This window comes from Schistocerca gregaria, chromosome X (assembly GCF_023897955.1).
Source record: "Schistocerca gregaria isolate iqSchGreg1 chromosome X, iqSchGreg1.2, whole genome shotgun sequence".
In the NCBI taxonomy this organism is placed as follows: domain Eukaryota; kingdom Metazoa; phylum Arthropoda; class Insecta; order Orthoptera; family Acrididae; genus Schistocerca; species Schistocerca gregaria.
In genome coordinates this window covers 118,948,524-118,969,813 of record NC_064931.1, presented here as the reverse complement: position 1 = coordinate 118,969,813, position 21,290 = coordinate 118,948,524, and the positions used below count along the sequence as shown (strand labels likewise).

Sequence of the window (21,290 nt, the reverse complement as noted above, 5' to 3'; positions counted from 1 at the left end):
AGTGTGGGAAAGCTCTTTTATTCCCTTTCTTAAGAATGTTATGGACTGACAGAATGGCTCAGAGGCCTGCCGCGGTTGTCTTATGGTTCTAGGCGCTCAGTTCGGAACCGTGCAATTGCTACGGCCACAGGTTCGAATCCTGCCTCGGACATAGATGTTCGTGATGTCCTTAGGTTAGTTAGGTTTAAGTAGTTCTAAGTTCAAGGGGACTGATGACCACAGCAGTTGAGTCCCATAGTACTCAGAGTCATTTGAATCATTGAATGGCTCAGAGCCACAAGGATTCCTGTCTGGCCGTATTCTAACTATTGGAGTGGTACACCGGTCAGATAACCAGTCCACCGCGATGCCACTCAATGTTCACTCGCAGGCACTAACTAATACTCTGTCTGTGTTCACTCTGCACATTAAGTGTCGCAGCCAACACAGTGAAAAAACGCTTAATCGCGAGCGACTCAATATACAATATCTCTCTGATTCGCTAGTGACACAGGGGCTCTCTCAGTGCAGTACTGAGTAGAGACTTTGTTCCTCGCTCTCTATGTAAACGCACAAGCACTTTCGTTCCTGCTATGTGTTCCCGCTTCAAGAATATCACTGGAACGACACCTCTCCATGCAAAAAGCAAAAGGGTATATCATCTGCTGTCTTTCCCTCATTCCTCCAGCTCATTCCGTGAGAAATAGTCCCCAAATCACCGTTCTCTTACAAACAGGAGAATGGTGCTCTCTTTAAGCTGACCAATCCGGAAATATATAGCATCTGTGAGAACTCTGAAACTGCGCACTAAGCCCATCAAAAAGTGTGTGTGCTGGGGCTCTCCCAAACAGTACAGCGGGTTTTGCTTATAAGGTGAACACATGGGCCATTATCCCTTTTCTCTGGCAAAAACCGAGTTGGTCCCTGGGCAGTTGGCCAGCCGGCGCAGCTGTGTGCTAACTCACCCTTCTATGGAATTTGTAGCAGACTTGTTGCCTCCGCCAAATAAAAACTCCTGTGGCTGCCGTGTCTTGAATGTTTGCATATGCCACCCTGGACTTCTTAATCTCAATGCACACTTGCAATTAATTTATTAGATTTGCATATCGATTAAATGGAAATATGTAAAACTGACTGTTATGTGTCACTGTTTTTTGTGTAAGAATGAAGAAATGTTTCCTCTTAATTCTATCCTTGGTATTAATATTATTACCCCAAAAGGTGTTTTCAAATGTTACTTAAAGAAGAAAAATCCTGCATAAATCCTTTTCTAATTCTACATATAATAGAAATAAACAGAATTTCCATGAGTTTGTGAAATTATATTACTATACTAACTAGGTTTATTTGCAAAAGGTTTTACAGTATCTATAAATTATGGACTGTACATATATTATAAAACTAATTACTTTTACAAACAAAGAACAGAAAAATATCATATTTCAAATGTATATTATTGTCATAAATCTACCCTTGTTTTAGTATAGAGAGATTTTTTCTTTTTTTTTCGAAATAGTCTTTTCATTTTGTGCTGCTCTGTCAGTTTCTGTACTAGACGATCCCCACTGAAGTACTGGAAGGCGTCGATTCATTTATATGGGTGTCACAAACCATGTGAGAAGCACTATAGCATGTGATACCGGGCCTTATTTGTTGATTTTGTCATCATGAAGTGGTACTTCTAAGTAATTGTTGCTGATGACTGTAGTTTAATGAATATGAAGTGATGTCCTTGTACTCCTTTTCTGTCACACCTGGTGCGGTATGGCAGTTTGATGATTCCCAACGACTGTCACCCATTATGTGTGGTGTGACATCTTAGTATTCCACACCTGGTTTGTTGGTACTTGATTAATATGCTGTTTGACATTTGTTTGCCTTCTATTGACTATGCAAGATTTATATTTTGAGAGATGGCTTTAGTAATTTTACCATGCTGCATAGTTCATGGAGAGACGTTTGTAACAATTTTTAGTATAGGTGTGAAAAAGATCTTCCTCTCTTCTGGCCTTCTTTGTCTTTCATCTTCTGGTCTTATCTTCTTTCTTGCGTTCTTCTGTTCTTCTTGGGATAGTAATATGTGAATTTTAATGTAGGAGAGATGTAGGATTTGTCGCATCTGACTGCCTTTCCCAAATTTTATTTGATGAGTATGTAGATCTTAGTATTTCTTGTACCTTCATAGTAGTCTCGTCGTATCATGATTCTCCTCATGCTCGTACATTGAGTAGCAGTGTCATGACATATGAAATGTCTGGGCCGCATGTTGTCCTCCTGAAGATCAACCTGGTTTCCTTGCATTTACCGTATCGCGTTGGTCTTCACGTTGTTACCATTGTCCTAAGTGCTTTCTCAACATGTCTGTAGCGTCTCCGTCGCTATCTCGAAGCATCCGGTGTTGGGGTAGCTGGCGATTGATGTTGGTGCCAATGTCCCTCTCATGCGTATATTTTTTCCTTGTTTTACAGGCATTTGTGTGTGTGTGTGTGTGTGTGTGTGTGTGTGTGTGTGTGTGTGTGTGTTTTATAGCCTACCACTTCTTCATTGTTTTATTAGTTCTGTGTCATTTATGGTTTTTGTGCATATTGCAGAGTACTCAATGATACAAGAAAATCTGTTAGTCTGCTTTGTATCTCTCTTTCTTTCTTTTAATTAATTATCTTTTATTTAGTTATTAGTATAACATATGAGATTTATTTTAACTTTTGTATCTTTCCTTTTATTCTCTTTTACTGTTCTTTTCACTCACATGCTTTTAAATGACTCACATGGTAGATGCCAATACACTTACCTCTCTTTGGGTTTGATAGCCCTACAGCATTTTCGTGAGCGATTCTGGAAATTATCATCGGCCCTTTATAGACTGCAAAAAAATTATGGCATTTATTATGGCTCTTGTGTGAAAGGTAATGAGTCTTTACAAATACTTTCTGGCCCAAGGTGAAGCGTTTCTTTGTGGCAGATTTGTTTTGGGTGCTCTTCCGTGTCATTGCTGCTGAACGAATGTTCTGTAAGGCACAAGCGACGATTTGTGTGTGTTGCTTTTGGGGAATCAATGGAAATTTAATGATTACTTTTATTTTTTCTGGGGGATCTATATTTTTTAATACTGTAATTGATGGAAAAGTTGTGGTACTATGTGGTGCTGACTCATTATCGAAAATTTTCGTAAGTCCCTCTTCATCTGAGTTGTGGCTATGTCAGTTTTTTTAAATTTTGATTTATCTACTTCAAAGAAATGAATGTTCTGTTTTGATTGTGTTAATGGGTGGACGTTAGTTTGCTTAACCTCTTCCATATTTTCCCATCAATCTTTACGTTTTTCAGGATTCGGTTGCCTAACCTGTATTTCTGGTTTCCCTTTGCTGTGTTGCTCTTCTCTGTGGACCATGACTTCCTTTGTAATTATTCGCGCCCTGGTCTCGCCAGTTGCTGTTTCTGGCGTTGTGACCTCTTTCAAAGTACCCTTGACCATTGGTATTTTGATTCCTAAACCCATATCCACCACTGTATGAGTATCCATTACCATTCCTATTTCGGTGGCAATTATTCTGGTTCCCGTTTCTATGCCACTGACACTGTCCTGAGTTGTTAAATTGCCTGAAAGAATTATTATTGGGATTAGTGTTATTATTATTAGAACATTCGTTCCAAGTTCTCTCCTTTTTCTATTCCCTTTCCTTTGTTTTTTTATTTCACCTCGTTTTCTTTAAACATGAATTCGAACTCCCTTAGGATCTCTTTGAATTCCTCCATATTTTAATTTTTCCTACAGTCGTCTGTTGATACCTTAACGGTAACTTCATTCTCCATGGACGTATCAGCTCTCCATTACTGTATGGTGGTGGTGGTGGTGGTTAGTGTTTAACGTCCCGTCGACAACGAGGTCATTAGAGACGGAGCGCAAGCTCGGGTTAGGGAAGGATTGGGAAGGAAATCGGCCGTGCCCTTTCAAAGGAACGATCTCGGCATTTGCCTGAAAAGATTTAGGGAAATCACGGAAAACCTAAATCAGAATGGCCGGAGACAGGATTAAACCGCCGTCCTCCCGAATGCGAGTCCAGTGTGCTAACCACTGCGCCACCTCACTTGGTTACTGTATGGTTTATCTAAGCATTGATTCTTTTTGTGCATTGTGTCAAAGAATTTTACAACAATTTTCTTCCCTGAGTTTCCATATGGTGTCATCTAAAGTAACTCGTATTTAATTTAGTTTTGCACCTCCTTAGACCAATATCTTTAGAGAAATGTTGTTTTGAGCTGTAGGTAAGACGTATAGGTAGAAGCGATCTTTTGCATCACCTCCGCTACTATATCTGACATGTGTGCACAAATAAAGTCAAGTTTGTGAGCCAAGCTCCAATGATTAGGCAAGCCTACCTAGAACTGATCTATGAATGTGCGTGCATGCAAGCTACCGCCTTCTTCCTTCAAATGTTAGAATTTTCTAACTGTACAGAAGTGTTCTGTACCGTATCTACTCATAAATCCGGGTTGAGACTGATTCATAGACTCAAATAATCTTCCACTGCTTGTATTGTCTTGCTATTCTCTGGTAATCCACTGCCTGTCTGCATATTCTAAATTTTCTGACCCATATTGACATCATATCGTAACATTTGTGAACAAAAGTGTTGTTCGTTTGTTTCTACTCTAGTCGTTCGAGGTACTGTACCTGTGCTACGGTTATATTGCGTCATCAGGTTTACTGGTTCAGTCGCCTGTCTTTCCATTGGTATCGGATGACTGTATGTGTCCCGTTTTTCTAGACACTGTGCTGGTTCTGTGGCGTGTCATGTGTCTCTGTAATTGGGGCCTTCTGTTTCGATTTCTGCGCGAGTGTTACTTCAAGTCTTTGTTCTTCTTCAACTTTCTTAGACGGCGCTTGTTCATGTACTGAATTAATGCTTGACGTATCACTTGTTTCACTACAATTGTAATCGGTTTCGATCTTTTCTTCGATAGTTTGTATCAACTCCATTCGAAGCTTCTCAGACTGATCTTTATTGTTAAGTTCTATTTTATTGATCCGCTGATCATATTTTTTCAGTGCAACGTTTGCGACCTTGCTTTGAATCGCTTGTTCTTTCGAAATTTGTATTGCTGTTCGAGTGGTCTTTTTCGTAAAACGTTCCACTGTTTTGTCAACGTTTACGATGTCCAATTGGACCTTGTCCACGTCAGTGCGTAATTGCTGCTGACCTTGTGTTAGTACCTGAATTCTTTCCCTAGATTCTTTCGCGTCTTTATTTATCTGAGTGATCTATCAATTCTGGTGATCCCCTTTTTCCATCGGCATTTTAACTTGTCGAATCTGTGTCTTAATCTCTTGTCCCAATTGCTGATTATCCTGTTTCAATTGCTGATACTGTTTCATCATCTGTGTATTCTGTTTCGTTATCTGTGTATTAATATACTGATTCTGTTTCGCTATTTGTGTCGTTCTATCGTTCATTTTTCGTAACATATCCATGATCGCGTCCTGTCCTGTAACGCTACCTTATGCTGAACTGTGTGTTTTCCATCTATTGTTTCCTACTCTGTCAATTACGTCGTTTACTGGACTGTGCTGTAACGTTTCTAAGTTCGATAACTGCAACAATCCGTACTGTCTTGCGTTCTCCCTGTGTTGCTCTTTATGTAGAGGACTAGTTGCGTTTGTCATCGAACCATTTCGTGGTGTACACAACTCCACGCACTGCCCCCTCTATTGTGTATGTTTTATGTTTACAGGTACAGTTACGTCTGTTACGGTGCCCTTTCGCGGCGCTCGTATTTGCACAGACTCCACAGACTTCTGTCCCTGTCGCTGAGGCATATTTAGAATGTGTACAAGAGGTTCGACGTATTCTAAATGTTCCACCTCTTCCTCACTGTCTACTTCTCTTTGAATGTTAACTAAGTGCCGGTTCATTGACGGTATTGACACGTATTCTGTCTCTCAATGTGCGGCAAACAAACGAGTTTCCTGAGCTCGTTTCGATGCTAATTTTTGCCATTTCCTGCGTGGGCTATCCATTTCTGGCTCAGAATGTGCCCTACACGGAATTCCGTATTCTGAAAATTCGGTGTTCTCGTCCCTTCAATTCCCATCTCTCCGATCTGTCTCAATTCTATCCAAATCTACCTGAGCCTGCTGGCTCTGCAGCTGACCGACTGTCCTATTCTCTGGTTCACCAACTGTCCTATCCTCAATGAGCTCGTTTACTTACTGTTTACCTGGTTGATTCTACCCGATCTTGTCTACTTGCTATCACGTAACCTTTTGGCTTGTGCTTTCATTAACATGGAAGTTCTTTCAACACACCACAACCCTAAATACAAAACTGTATGACCACTTATCAGTTGGTTGAACCAACAACAACAACAACATCGTGAATTCTCGGCTACTGTTCTGTCTGCTCTGCTAGTCTCCAATCTCCACTTGTACGCTTGCAAAGGGAGTAAAAATGTTACTTTTCAATTCTAACGATTTTAATACTGTGTCACTCTGTATCTCTTCATTTCTACGTCACTCTGGGTCTGTGCCTATCACATGAAAATCATATGCTCTAAAAGATACTCAAAAATCGTAAAAATTCAAAATTTTTTCAACATAATAACACAAGACCTTTCCACTACAATTCTGCTTTCCACACTACATGTTTCTATTCTAATCCTAAATCTTTGCAAATAACTCTTTAAGACACGAAAGAAAATTTTTCAAAGTGATAATGCAGCCAACATAATTTTTTTCTCAAATTAACTAAATTTCTTTCTTAAAAAACTTTACAATTATTTGCCTCTCGCTTAACTTAACATTGCATAAACATCAATAAACTATCTGTAACGCCCAATTTTTTTTACTAAGATTGCGACCTGCTGTACCTAACTACACTCCTGGAAATGGAAAAAAAGAACACATTGACACCGGTGTGTCAGACTCACCATACTTGCTCCGGACACTGCGAGAGGGCTTTACAAGCAATGATCACACGCACGGCACAGCAGTCACATCAGGAACCGCGGTGTTGGCCGTCGAATGGCGCTAGCTGTGCAGCATTTGTGCACCGCCGCCGTCAGTGTCAGCCAGTTTGCCGTGGCATACGGAGCTCCATCGCAGTCTTTAACACTGGTAGCATGCCGCGACAGCGTGGACGTGAACCGTATGTGCAGTTGACGGACTTTGAGCGAGGGCGTATAGTGGGCATGCGGGAGGCCGGGTGGACGTACCGCCGAATTGCTCAACACGTGGGGCGAGAGGTCTCCACAGTACATCGATGTTGTCGCCAGTGGTCGGCGGAAGGTGCACGTGCCCGTCGACCTGGGACCGGACCGCAGCGACGCACGGATGCACGCCAAGACCGTAGGATCCTACGCAGTGCCGTAGGGGACCACACCGCCACTTCCCAGCAAATTAGGGACACTGTTGCTCCTGGGGTATTGGCGAGGACCATTCGCAACCGTCTCCATGAAGCTGGGCTACGGTCCCGCACACCGTTAGGCCGTCTTCCGCTCACGCCCCAACATTGTGCAGCCCGCCTCCAGTGGTGTCGCGACAGGCGTGAATGGAGGGACGAATGGAGACGTGACGTCTTCAGCGATGAGAGTCGCTTCTGTCTTGGTGCCAATGATGGTGGTATGCGTGTTTGGTACTGTGCAGGTGAGCGCCACAATCAGGACTGCATACGACCGAGGCACACAGGGCCAACACCCGGCATCATGGTGTGGGGAGCGATCTCCTACACTGGCCGTACACCTCTGGTGATCGTCGAGGGGACACTGAATAGTGCACGGTACATCCAAACCGTCATCGAACCCATCGTTCTCCAATTCCTAGACCGGCAAGGGAACTTGCTGTTCCAACAGGACAATGCACGTCCGCATGTATCCCATGCCACCCAACGTGCTCTAGAAGGTGTAAGTCAACTACCCTGGTCAACAAGATCTCCGGATCTGTCCCCCATTGAGCATGTTTGGGACTGGATGAAGCGTCGTCTCATGCGGTCTGCACGTCCAGCACAAACGCTGGTCCAACTGAGGCGCCAGGTGGAAATGGCATGGCAAGCCGTTCCACAGGACTACATCCAGCATCTCTACAATCGTCTCCATGGGAGAATAGCAGCCTGCATTGCTGCGAAAGGTGTATATACACTGTACTAGTGCCAACATTGTGCATGCTCTGTTGCCTGTGTCTATGTGGCTGTGGTTCTGTCAGTGTGATCATGTGATATATCTGACCCCAGGAATGTGTCAATAAAGTTTCCCCTTCCTGGGACAATGAATTCACGGTGTTCTTATTTCAATTTCCAGGAGTGTATTATCTATAACCTATTCTGACACTTTCCTATCTTGGTAACCTACCTATCTTGCCTATCCTGGCAGGGTTGCCATTTTCTATGTGTTTGTGGGTGTTATCTTGACGAGTTGAGCAACAGATTGATCTGACAAGTACGCTCTGGCTCCTGCAAGAAGAAATTTCCACCCCACACTTCTACAGAAGTCAGACAGATGCTCCTAACATACCAAAAATACGTTAAAAAGTTCCAGCAATAAATATCTTCTGGAGTCGTCTGCTGTAAGGAAAAGACATAAAAATATTCTATTTCCTTACGTAACTAGTGGGATACTTCAGTACCGGAGTATTGCTAGTTAGTGTAAGAAAAACATTAAATGAACGGAAAATATTATTTATTACAAAATCTGAGAAAATGGAGTGAAACCTTCATTTATAAACTGATACCCAAATTTCTGGGTTCTTTTCGGAATATCAGGTTACCTCTTATGGACAGGAATCCTATTAATGAAATTTATATACAAAGTGTGGGAAAGCTCTTTTATCCCTTTTCTTTAACAATGGCTTTATTTACTTGGCAGAATAGCTGTGAGCCGCATCTACTCATCTTGAATAATTATCGGATTGAATTTTTATAAGTATGGTCGAGGCTGTCACTTGAGAAATGTTATGAAGTGATGTGAATGAAGTATGTTATTTCTAATGGAGGAAAGATGAGGCTCGTCTACAGTGCAGCTCACAATACCGTGAGCTGCGACACATGCTGCCTGCGTTGTTCGCTGCTGAAAAATAACAATACCATCTCTTTCTATCTGGATCGACCTTCGCCAATCGAACCCTCACACGCTTTGATGAAGTCAAGGACTCCTATCTGGCCCTAGTCTAACTATTGGCGTGGTACACCGGTCAGATAACCAGTCCACCGTGCTGCCACTCAATGTTCGCTCGCAGGCACTAACTAATACTCTGTCTGTGTTCACTCTGCACATTAAGTGTCACGGCCAACACAGTGAACAAACGCTTAATCGCGAGCGACTCAATATACAATATCACTCTCATTCGCTATAGTCTGTCGGTAAACTGAAGCGCGAGCATGCGAGTCCCCACTCTGCCTACCCTGCTACGTCACAGGGTGCTTCTACAGGCTGTTCCACAACGTAGTACAGTCGCTGCTGTGGCGCGTGCTTTAAACCTGTGACGACGCCGTGTAGAGATACGTTTCGTCTGCGTTTATTTTTAGACAAATGCGTTAAGATTATAAGGAAAACAAAAGACGACAGCTTCTTCGAAACAAAACATTATAGAGTAAATAATATTAACATAAGAACGGAAGTCAGGATTCTACTACAAACATAGAACCGAATGCCTATTCATATGAACGTATGTTTCTCTATTTGTAAGACGAGCCAGATATAGTGCAATCAGTCTGTACAATTTAAGGCTTGTTCTTACTTTGTGTTTCTACTAAAAGGTAACACATTTTCTTTGAAGGGTTGCATTAAAACTTAACAATTCCTGCAACACAAAGAGTGTTTAAGAAGTAACCAGAAATTTATAATTACGTGTGTTGTATTAGTTCGATATGCACTGCTATTTTTGTCATTGTCTTCGCAAAGATGTCTGAAAAGTATTTCCAGGTAAATCCCATTTCACGCAATGTCTTGTGTAAAACAACTTTTTGCAACGAAAATGTATTTTTTGTTTCACACCAGTGTGTAATTTCCGTAATGCGGGCATTATTTTTTGGTTTATGTAAAAGTCCTCCATCGTTTGTCGAATGAGCGATTTTGTAAAACTGTCTGTAACGATGGATTTCCTCCCTAAATAATTAGATCTTCTTCGCGGCGATTCCAGTACCATGCGCCTTGTTTTCGCGTTCCTTCCTTATGCGTCCTATTTTGCCGAGGCTGACGTTTGCATAAACTGCAGCCCTTTGATTAGGACTGGTAATATTAGCCAACAGTTCTTTTTGTGTAGCCTCCTTAACACAAGCTGTTATAACTTTAGAGGCGATCGAACGCTCGTTCTGCGCAAATATCTATTTCGTATTCTGCACGTTTTCTTGCAATACAGGGCGATTATGCGTCACTTCCGGATACTGCAGTATATCAGTGAGTACACAAAGTCAACTGACAGAGATTGGCAACTAAGATCCCACGAACAGAAATGACGTATATCACTGCACGCCGAACTACACCGGTAGACAGGTAACGGGCAACTGATTTTGGGTTGCCGTGTAGGCCAGAGGCAAGGTTCTTCCGGCAAAGGCCACTTCCCCCACAAAAAGCGCTGCTTGCTCTTCAGTTTACATACAGACTATAGTGACACAGGGGCTCTCTCAGTGCAGTACTGAGTAGAGACTTTGTTCCTCGCCCTCGTGTACACGCACAAACGCACTCTCTCCTGCTACGTGTTCCCGCTTCGAGAACGTCACTGGAACGACACCTCTCCACGCAAAAAGCGAAAAGGTATATCATTTGCTGTCTTTCCTTCGTTCCTCCAGCTCATTCCGTTATAAATAGTCCCCAAATAACCGTTACTCTTAAAACAGGAGAATGGTGCTCTGTTTTAAATCTAATTATTTATTTCTTAATGTCCATGTGGCAATATATCTATTTTATTTTCGGAGATACCTTTCTAGTTTTCGTGTGGACTCAATGCTTTCTTATTGACTATAACCCTATAGGTTTCATATTTTTGCTTCACAACATTTTCATTATTCTTTGTTTTTCAAATTGTTGAACAGACAGTCCTTGTAGTCCTAAAGGCATAATGTAGTCATATATGACAGACTTCTTGGTGTGTTTTAATTTTTTCTCTTTCTCATCATCAACTTTACCACTATATATTTTCGCTGATAAACGACGAAATTATTCCATTACTTTTCCTTTGCATTCATCTTACATTTTATCTTCGCTTCTATTTACTAGGTGCACATTATAAATATATAATTTTCCTAATCATCACTTGTATGAAAACAATCAATCAACGATTTCATATCTTCATGAAATATTTAGTTTTTGTATTAGAGGCATAAGTATCAGTTATTTTATGGTTTTTTCCATATTTTGGTTTCTTAACATTATAGTGAAAATTATATATTATTTCTTTCACTAAATCTAGTATTGTCACACCAATATAAATAGGTTTATTAAGTAAAATTTTTGTTCCATTGATATGGATAGCAACTAAATTTTCATTAAATATTGTTCCATTTCAAAATTTGGTTTAACTATAAATTTGTCACATATATCTGGTCTGTGACTAACTTTTTATCAACTCTGTCTCATATATTTTTCATTGTTTCCATAATTACTGAATTACCTATTAATTTGTAGAAATCTTCTTTAATCTCTGTTGTTGCTTTCATCCTTATTTCTATATTTTAATCTGTATACTTGTACAACCAATCACATTTTTAAATTTTGAAACTCTATGTATTTTTAATTTGCATTTCTAAAGACAAGTATAATTTGAAATTATCACAAGGACCCACATAATTATATTTATTATCTGATTTAGCTAATTTTTTTTCTTTAATACCTGGGACCATTTTATTTTTGGGAGATAATGGTAAATCCTTGAGTAAATCATGTAAATTTTTTTGTATTCAAAAGCTACCTCAAGAATGTAAGCAGTTCAACAAGTATCTGAAATTTCACTTATATTTTCGAATGGAAATTTTTTGGGACATCGCATTCAAATTCAACATATGGTAAGTATTCACATTACCATTACCATATAAATTATTTTCGTCTACATATACTAATTAATTCGATATCTTATTTTTATTAAAAATTTTCACATATTTATTATTTACTTTAACATATATTTACAACATTGGGATACATCACCTATTATTCCTTTTTCAACGTTCAAAACGATATTATAATTATGTAACAATTCAAGTGGTTGATCAGTCACGTTTAACATCGCATCACAAGTACAACCAAGTGACATCAAATACCAAGATGGATCTAAACAAATTGTTCTAAAATTTTCAAAAACCTCAGCTAATAATAAAAAATCTATTTTTAACTATAAATCATGGTATTCACCAAGATTATTATATTTAATTCTTCCTACATTGATTTAGCATGAATGTGATGTTCATCACTTATCTCCTAGTCTGTCAGTATATTGTAAAATTAATTTTTTGCTGAAAGTTTTCTTTCTTAAGATTTTCCCAACTTTCTATATCAACTGAATTTTTTTTTATTTTTCATATAATTCTTTTTTAAATCTGAAGACAGAATACCAAGGATTTTAGATACATTTTAAATGTATCAATAAACCTCATTTGCAAATTTTTTGTTCCCTTACGAAAAGTAATAAATCTACTGTCATTATTTGGTATTACATCTATTTCTTTTTCGTCATAACAAAGTTCTTTCACAATAAGATGGGAATCATAGCTAGATAAATAATTTGCTACAAAATAATTTGCTACAAAATTAGGGTGTTTTAATTGTAGATTACAATTATTAAATAATGGTTATATATATCTTCCATTCAAATGATCAGGATGACAAACTTATTTATTTTCTTTTGTATAAAATTTTTAGATGACAAACATTTTTTAGATTTATTATTTCTAAATTTTCTTCAGAAGCTATCACTTTAATATTTCACTTTCAGAATAAATTTCCGCAATACCTTCAACTACTTTTTAATAGATTTCATAAAGTATTTATAACAATTTGGTCATCTATAAACAACTGGGTTTTTTGTAATTTCTATTTGTTATTTAATATAATAACAAAAACCAGTATGTTAATATTTTTGGTATTTTACATTAAGGGATTTTTCAGCTTACCTTAACAATTATCCATTTTTAATAACAAATGATGGATAAATAACAGAAGGAACCATTTGTGTAAACTAATAAAATTTAACTGATTGTATTTACATTTATTTGGTAGTTCTCCTTTTCTCGTTTATTACTTAAACATTTTTATGTGATTAGTTAATTTTTCTTTATTATTAAAATGTAATAATCGCAAACCATAAATAAATCTTTGGTGCTCTTTTTTATTAATTTGATTAGAAACATGTCAGGATAAATCTTTTATCCAAGAGAAGTATGAATTATTTTCTTTGTTAAAAGACAGTAAATTAATATGTTTTTCTTTTTTATACTTTGTTACTTTTAATGGTTATACATAATAATATTTTTGATTGACTAACTTATTTATTTGAAGGAATAAATAAGAAAATGTACATAAACTGTAGTGTCCATTTTTGGGATATCGTTTCTTTCAATGGGCAACGAAATATTCAGTTTTCTTCATGTTGTTTAACAAAATCTTTATAATTACTCATTCTGTCAGGATTTTTAGATTTCTGTCTATTTATTAGTTTTAATGTGGGAGCTACTGCTTATAGGAAGCAAGTTTGGTCATTATTTTCTACATTAAGTAAAGCTTTTTTTCTTTCATTTTCTGTTAATTCGATCTAAGACCAACCTCTTAATAGAAATAATTAATGAATCACTATTTTTAATTCAGTTATACTATTTAATCTCCATCCCAATACTCATACTTTAAAACTAGCGATTTTTGTTAACATAGTTTTTTTCCCCATTTCTAAATTTTTAATTGTATCACTTTCTCTGAGATGTCTATAATTTAGAGTTTGGTGTCCATATTCCATGATTTTATATTTTTCTGCATTCTATACTCTCAAAACAAACTAAAATGATTATTCAAAATGTTAAATAACTTCATATTTTCCTTAACTGCTATCATAATTTTAAGTTTTGTCACATTTAAGAAATGATTACCATCGAGTGACCATATATTATTTTTGAAATGTATAGTCTGTAATCGTTTTTAAAAAAATGCTGTATCAACTAAATATGGTTTAACTGTTTTTAAATTTCTTTCTTTCTCAAACACAAGGGTAGGAAATGGAAATATTTTGAAATGGATTATCATCATTATTCTTTTGTTACCCAAACACATTGGTAGAAAATGGGAATATTTCTTTTAATGGTTTATCCTCATTATTTTTAAATCATCATGACTATTTTCTATTTTATAATAAGGTGATCATTTCAGATTCTTCGTTGTCCTTATTTCGATTCTTATTAGATATTTAGTTATTAATATAATCAAAGCATTTTCATTAAATTTATAAAGGAATGTAATTTACAATAACCTCAAAGGTCGTTGAAAAAACTGGGATGGTTTGTGTGATCAGGAATCTGAAATAGTAGAACGATGGTCCTGGAAGCTCCATGCCTCACAGAGACCTGGAGCAGAACCCGCCATATCCACCTACTATAATGCATATCAAAACTTGTGTATACATAATTTCGTTTAAATAAAATTTAAGACAAATCTGGTTCATCTTCTTTTACTTGAGCATTAAATTTAGTCTCATATTTTCTTCCATAACACCTATTTCCCTTTCGCATTACAGCAACTGATAAGATAGGTGGTGCAGGGGTTAGCACACTGGACCTACATTTGGGAGGATGACAGTTCAAACCTACATCCACACATCGTGATTTCAGTTTTCCCTGATTTCTTTAAATCCCTTCTGGCAAATTCTATGATGATTCCTTCGAAATGGCTCAGCCAATTTCGTTCTCCATCCTTCCCTAATCAGAGCTCGTTCGCCACATCTAATGACCTCTTTGCTCATGGAATGTAAAACACTAATCTCCCCCTCCACATGCTCTGTGTTACAAAAACTACTATCGCTCATGCCATACAGCTCAAGCTTCTGTCTAACAAATTCAATTAGCAATACGTTGTTTTTATTTAATATATTAGTTTTTGAAATTAATATGTAAAAAAATCTACAATATAAAATAAAGAAGTGTAACAACAACAAAAAAATCGACAAACAATAGCAAAATTTCCGACAGATATGACGAGTATGACAGAAACGAAACTGAAGAATGAATGCATTGTTTTGTATTTAAAGGAAATGAGCTGTTGGGTGTGGCTCTGGTCACAACGCCACGTGATCAACAACAGACGACCATCATCAATGCCATAACTTTCTTCCCAATCTTCGCAAAATTTTCTGATTATGACATTCCAGTGATTGCCTGTGTGAATGAATTTGACATGTGCTTTGGAATATATTTACAGTCCGTTTCACTCCATGAAGTGCACAGGGCTCCCATCCTTCTCTGGGTGGGGTATGATTAATGTCTCTGTATCTTTTGTCACACCTATGTCCCTTCTTTCCTTAACAATCCATATTTCTTTTGCCAAAAGTATTGGCTCTTAAGGAGGCTGGAGACTGTTTCCTCTCTATCTTGCATGTGACATACTGCCAAACAATGCGGTTTGCCCAGAAAATATTTGCTGTAAGTTAAATGCAAGGTCACACCGTCAATTAGTCTGTGCACACTACTTCTATGCACACCGATCGTAGTGTGTAGACCGTAAATTTGGGCTAGTATTAAATGTGTGGAAACTTGGAAGTTGGAATTGCAGGTATGAGCAAAACTGTTTAAATCTTTGGATACAAATCAAATCTGCACAGTCAAATCATTGCTTGTGGACTAGAATTCTGGGACACAAGTCTTGTCTGAGTCAACTGTTTGTTCAGTTTAGTGTTTCTAGACTTTGTATACACATGAAATTCTAAAATGGTAGATATGCAATGGTGCTCTAGAGAATTCATCAGGAATTCATGAGAATATATAGCACTCACTCACATTTGTAGAATGTTAAAACCTAGTAATACTGCAGTTGGTGTACGAAGGAAGCTGCTCATTATTATTTAACACGTTGACTGTCATGAGACCACTGGGATTCACAACTGGTGCCTATTGGGTGCTGGTGGACACAAATTGCACCCTGCTTAGGACGCTGTGTATCTTTAGATGGTGTACAAAGTTGCAAAAAAACAAATTTCAAATATTTGATTTCCAGTACAAGTGTGTCAACTCAATCAAGAAGTACAGATGAATGCACAGCACTGCACTATAATAAACATTTTGCTGATCAGAGTGGGATGTGTGGTCGCCAGAGGGCGCTCTGCGTCTGGCTCCTGGGTCCACCGGTGGTCACATATCAGTCAAAGTGTTAATAGAGAAAATGTGATCAGCTGACCCTGTGCCAAACAGTAAGACGATAAAAAAAGATTTTATTGTGAACTGTTTACCATAAAGATTTAAGTAACGAAATCTATTCTATATGAGGTATACATTGATGAAATTCGTAGCACAGACAATGTACTTTGGATTATAAGTATTTCGCATCAGTTCCCTTGGTGCTTGCTTGGACAGTCAGGCTGAAAATTCCAAATTCTTATAACTTCGACCTGTTCCAAGAATCGTAGCATAGCTGTCAACCTCTCATGAGATGAGGTGGCTCTCCTCTTAAATATTTTCTGTTCTGGGAGAAGTTACGACCATCAGTAAATTATGTACGTTTATATATCGATTCATAAATAATTTATAAAATCTTAGGTTTCGCCAAATAACTCTCTAAGATAATTAATATGGCACAACTGCCGTCGCTTATGGAGCTACTGTCTTGATCATTTCGGCCGTCCTTTACTCCTCTGACATTTCGTTTACATTTTTCCCTTGCAAGGCAAGTTGCTAACACTAAACACAAGAAACGAACTGCTGTCCCAAAATGAGTATTAAAATCCGCTCGCCGCTGATAGATTGAGTGGTGGTGGTGGTTAGTGTTTAACGTCCCGTCGACAACGAGGTCATTAGAGACGGAACGCAAGCTCGGGTTAGGGAGGGAGTGGGAAGGAAATCGGCCGTGCCCTTTCAAAGGAACCATCCCGGCATTTGCCTGAAACGATTTAGCGAAATCACGGAAAACCTAAATCAGGATAGCTGGAGACGGGATTGAACCGCCGTCCTCCCGAATGCGAGTCCAGTGTGCTAACCACTGCGCCACCTCTCTCGGTATAGATTGAGTAATTAATACTTTATAAATTTTCAGAAACAAGTAAATAATTAGATAAAGTTGGTTGTAATAACTGTTTTCTGCAACAGCCTTATGTTCGTTTATAATAAATAAGTATTTAGATGTTCTTAGACTGTGCGCTAAAATTTCTCTGAAAATTGAAACATTTTTTTACAAAAGACTGACTCGCAATAACGAAGAACCTAAATTATTTCATAAAGTCAGATTTCGATAAGAGAAGAGAAACTAATCACAGTAATCAGTAAAGAATTACACTACTGTTGAAATGTTGTTTCATACTTGGTCAGACGTCGGTTTGACACTTCATCTTTAAGACAATCGATAGCATCGATATAACCAACTATCTATACAAATGTACCTCTTTGGATTTGTCAAAGCGCTTGACGTTGGCAATGTAAATCGTTGCTTTTTTTGTGGACAAATGTGTTGTAGTTTGAAGAAACCTAATATAAGCCACAAGTAAACATACTTTTATGTTGGGAAGGTGCTAGCAGTTCAGCGCTGTCTGGTTTTTACGTTAAGTGTAGTTCGTTATTCATTATATAACGCTGTTAGCGTCTTGTTGCTTTCTGTAGCGAACCGGACTGACGTGGAACCTTGGGTGATAGAACACCATGGATTGTTCATACATGGTACGTTTACCTATTTTTTAAAAAGTGTTAATGAGAATTTTGCAGATGCTGCATGTGTCTGAATTCATACTGTTTTTTCATCTGTGACGTTACTTATTTACATACGTACGACCCGTAGGATTTACTGTGAATGTTGTGCCCTGTTAATTTGTTTGATGCAAAAGAAATCTTTTCATTTGGCGTTTAATTTGTTGTTTCCAATTACGAACAAAGCATTGTAATTAATTATATATAACTAAAAGCGGATATTCCGTATTTGTGAGGTTATATAGCGTAGCATCTGTTTTTCGCGATACTTTTGGAGCATGGTATGTAATTGCTGTTCTTCACTTGAGCTGAAATTACAGGAAGCTTATCATGACATAATGAAATAGATACAAAGACTACATGTATTTTTGCGTAGACCAATTACATGTACAGCCAGTAGCAGAAAATTCTACTAAAATTGTGATTTTCATTGGTTTGTTGTGTTTACTGTACCCTCGCTATATTTACAAAAATTTGTGTTGATGACAAAATCTAGGGGGGGGGGGGGCAGCCTAAGTGTTATTGCCGGAGGTTTTGGTTTTATTGCATAGTAATTGTAATATTTCGTGTGTTGTTTATTTACGGTAGGCCGGTTGTGTTTTAATTTGTGTAGTGAATATGGGGTATTTGAGTTGTTGGTTTTTTGGTTCCACTTTCCAGAGTTGTAGGTGTTGATTTTTTTGTGTCAGTAGCTACAGATGAATTATCTAGGGCAAGGGCAATGTCAGAGTTCACTTTTTGGGGTAGTAGGTGTTGGTTTTCTGGTATGGATAGCCGCGGTTGAGCTATATAGGCCAAGGGAAATGTCAGATTCCTTTGGTTTTGTTGTAGTGGAATGCTGTAAATTATTTTTTATGTATTATTTGTTTTGGGATGATGGGGTGTTTTTCATTCTTGTATATTTAGCTTGTCCCTGCCCTAAATTCCCCTTTGCATACACTGGAAGTAGGCATTTCCACCATATTGATGTCATGGGTCAAAGCAGACAGATGGAATCAGATGCTTCTGTAATGCCATTTCTGAAGCCTGTACAAGTTTCAGGCCCATTTCCGTACATGAGGCCTTATTTTTCAAGACCTAAGTTACTGAGAAAAATTCTATTGTGATTCAGCAAATTCTTTTTCCAATTTGGAAAGTTAAGATCGAAGTTGAATATGTATTTATTGCTGCTGCATCAGTGTGTGTGTGTAGAAGAGGGATGTGAGCCATCTTCTTGTTCTCTCTTCATGCTGTAATGCCTTGCCATGTAGTCTATGGTGTCCACACTTCCCTTTTTAGTGTTTTAAAAGACAAAGATTAGTCTTCACTAATCACCCCAGTGATAAGTCAAAAACATCAACAGCAGTCCCTTTGCTTTCTCATCTGTGGTAATACTGCGCCTGATTTATTAATGGGTATTATTGATCTCTTTACAATATTCATTGGTCCATTTAGATGCTGTTCATTTCCAGACTTTCCTGTATGGACGTCCATGCTGACCACGTATCTAGTTTCGGAATCGGACAGCATTCTAATTAAAATGCCATATTTTTCAGTTTTTTTAGAGGTACTTTGAATGGGCAGTGACCGTGGAACAAAGACATATTCACTGTAGCATGTCGACCTGGGATTCTCTTGTATTCTCATCATCAAGCCTCAACATTTTAGTCAGTTCAAAAAATCTGGTTGGGCTCATTGGTCCTTAGTACACTTGGCAGCCCTGAAGCATAGGCAGGTATCTTATCGTCATGATTTGAACCCATGATAGGAAGTGCCATATATAAAAAAATAACTCATTTTCATCAGTGTGTTGAATATCTAGTTGAGAAGCCTCTTACAAAGACTTAGTTTTTCTTTGTTGTCTTAGCCTCACTCTGCCCTGCACTATATTTTGTACAGAACACTGATATTATCAAGATGGCTCTATAACATACTCACATCCGCTTTTGGCAATGAATTTATAAAAGTTGCTATTAGCATCTGGTAGGTTGGGCTGAACGTCATCAACATTCTCAGGCAGTGTATCTCTATACCATCTTCCACTTCATTTTCATCTACATCTGATTCATTCAAGACTTCCACAACCACTCCTTCAGTAGAACTATAGCGTAAACATCGTCTATTAATGTCACTTGTTCAACAGTAGCAAAAACAATGAAAATAAAAAATGGTTTCATAAAAATATGTTTGAAGACGACAATGCAAAGATTGTTTAATTTTAAATATTTAAATTTATCTACTAGCACATACCTCCACAGTGACCTGAAATCTATCCCTATCTGATGGGTGGGAGGCTTCTAAGGCATATGCGAATAAAATCTGATAAATGAATTTTAATTAACAAATTCTATAATCACTCAGTTGTAAATGCAGTAATGCACCACAAGCTTTGATTTAAAGTTCATTTATCAAAGGATGTTGATACAACATGTAATTATTAAGTCAGTGGGCCTATAAAGCCCCTTCCTTGGTAGTGCCACGATTAATGCTGGTGTGGTTCCTTTGAGAAGACCACGAATGACTTCCTGCCATCTCGTCACCTGACATTGCAGCGCATGACATACAAAAAGTATGTAATTGGAGCAGATACCGACAGAGGGTCACTCTAGCAAAGATATGGATTGTAAATGAACAGGTCCATTGAGAAAGCAACTTTTACAAAGGGCAGATTATTATTATGCAGAGCCTGTAAAAGGGTATCTCGAAAACGGAAAACCTTGCCGAATGTTAACGTGCTGCTGCCGTGAGTATTTATGGAAAGAGTAAGCCAATGAAACTAATGCTCATCACAAAACATGGGGTTCGGAGGCTTGTTTGCTCTGTAAAATGGAAAAGATCGTGATTTGTGGCATCTCAGCTGAAAGATCACAATGCCAGTGCACGCGCAAGTGTTTTGGAGCACATTGTTAATATACATCATTGAGCAAGGAGCTCTGCAGCAGACCACCCCTATGTGATCACATATTGACACAACAACATCGTCAGTTAAGGTTGCAGTGACCACGGGGCCACCAGGATTTAACTGTTAATCAATGGAAATGTCGGCTCTTTGGGTGAATCACATTTTGCATCACGAGGGCGATGGTTGTACGCACAGTCACTCGTCGAGGTGAACAGCAGCTCGAAATGTGCAATGCGCCATGGGTGCAGGCTGGTGGAAGCAGTATTATGCTTTGGGAGACATTCTCCTGCACTTGCATGGGACCTATGGTAGTAATTGAAGTCACTGACACTGACAACTGTGAACCACCTGCATCCCTTCATGCTTGATGTTTTCCCTGATAATGATGTCATCGTTCATTGCTATAATTGTCTCTATCTTGGAGCCAGAACTTTGCTATAGTGCTTTGAGAAGCTTTATAGTGAACTCGCCTTGATGGCTTGGTGACCTATTTCGCTTGATGTACGCAAATCAGTGGCCCATTATTTGAGCAAATTACATGATATGTGTGTAGACATCTAATGTCTCATACCTCCACAAACCTA

General features: G+C 38.2%; 2 protein-coding genes across 2 annotated transcripts in view; one reads left to right on the top strand and one right to left on the bottom strand.

The window, feature by feature from the left end:
- Nucleotides 1–21,290, bottom strand: part of LOC126297401 (ras-related protein Rab-31) — a 443,067-nt gene that overhangs the window by 290,701 nt on the left and 131,076 nt on the right. The gene's annotated exons all lie outside the window — the stretch shown is intronic.
- LOC126297403 (coatomer subunit zeta-1) overlaps nt 17,509–21,290 on the top strand; it is a 31,005-nt gene continuing 27,223 nt past the window's right edge. The window contains exon 1 of the mRNA XM_049988161.1: nt 17,509–17,798. Within this exon, the coding sequence (XP_049844118.1) occupies nt 17,781–17,798 (18 nt within the window). The 5' untranslated portion in view covers nt 17,509–17,780. The remainder of the gene's footprint in view (nt 17,799–21,290) is intronic.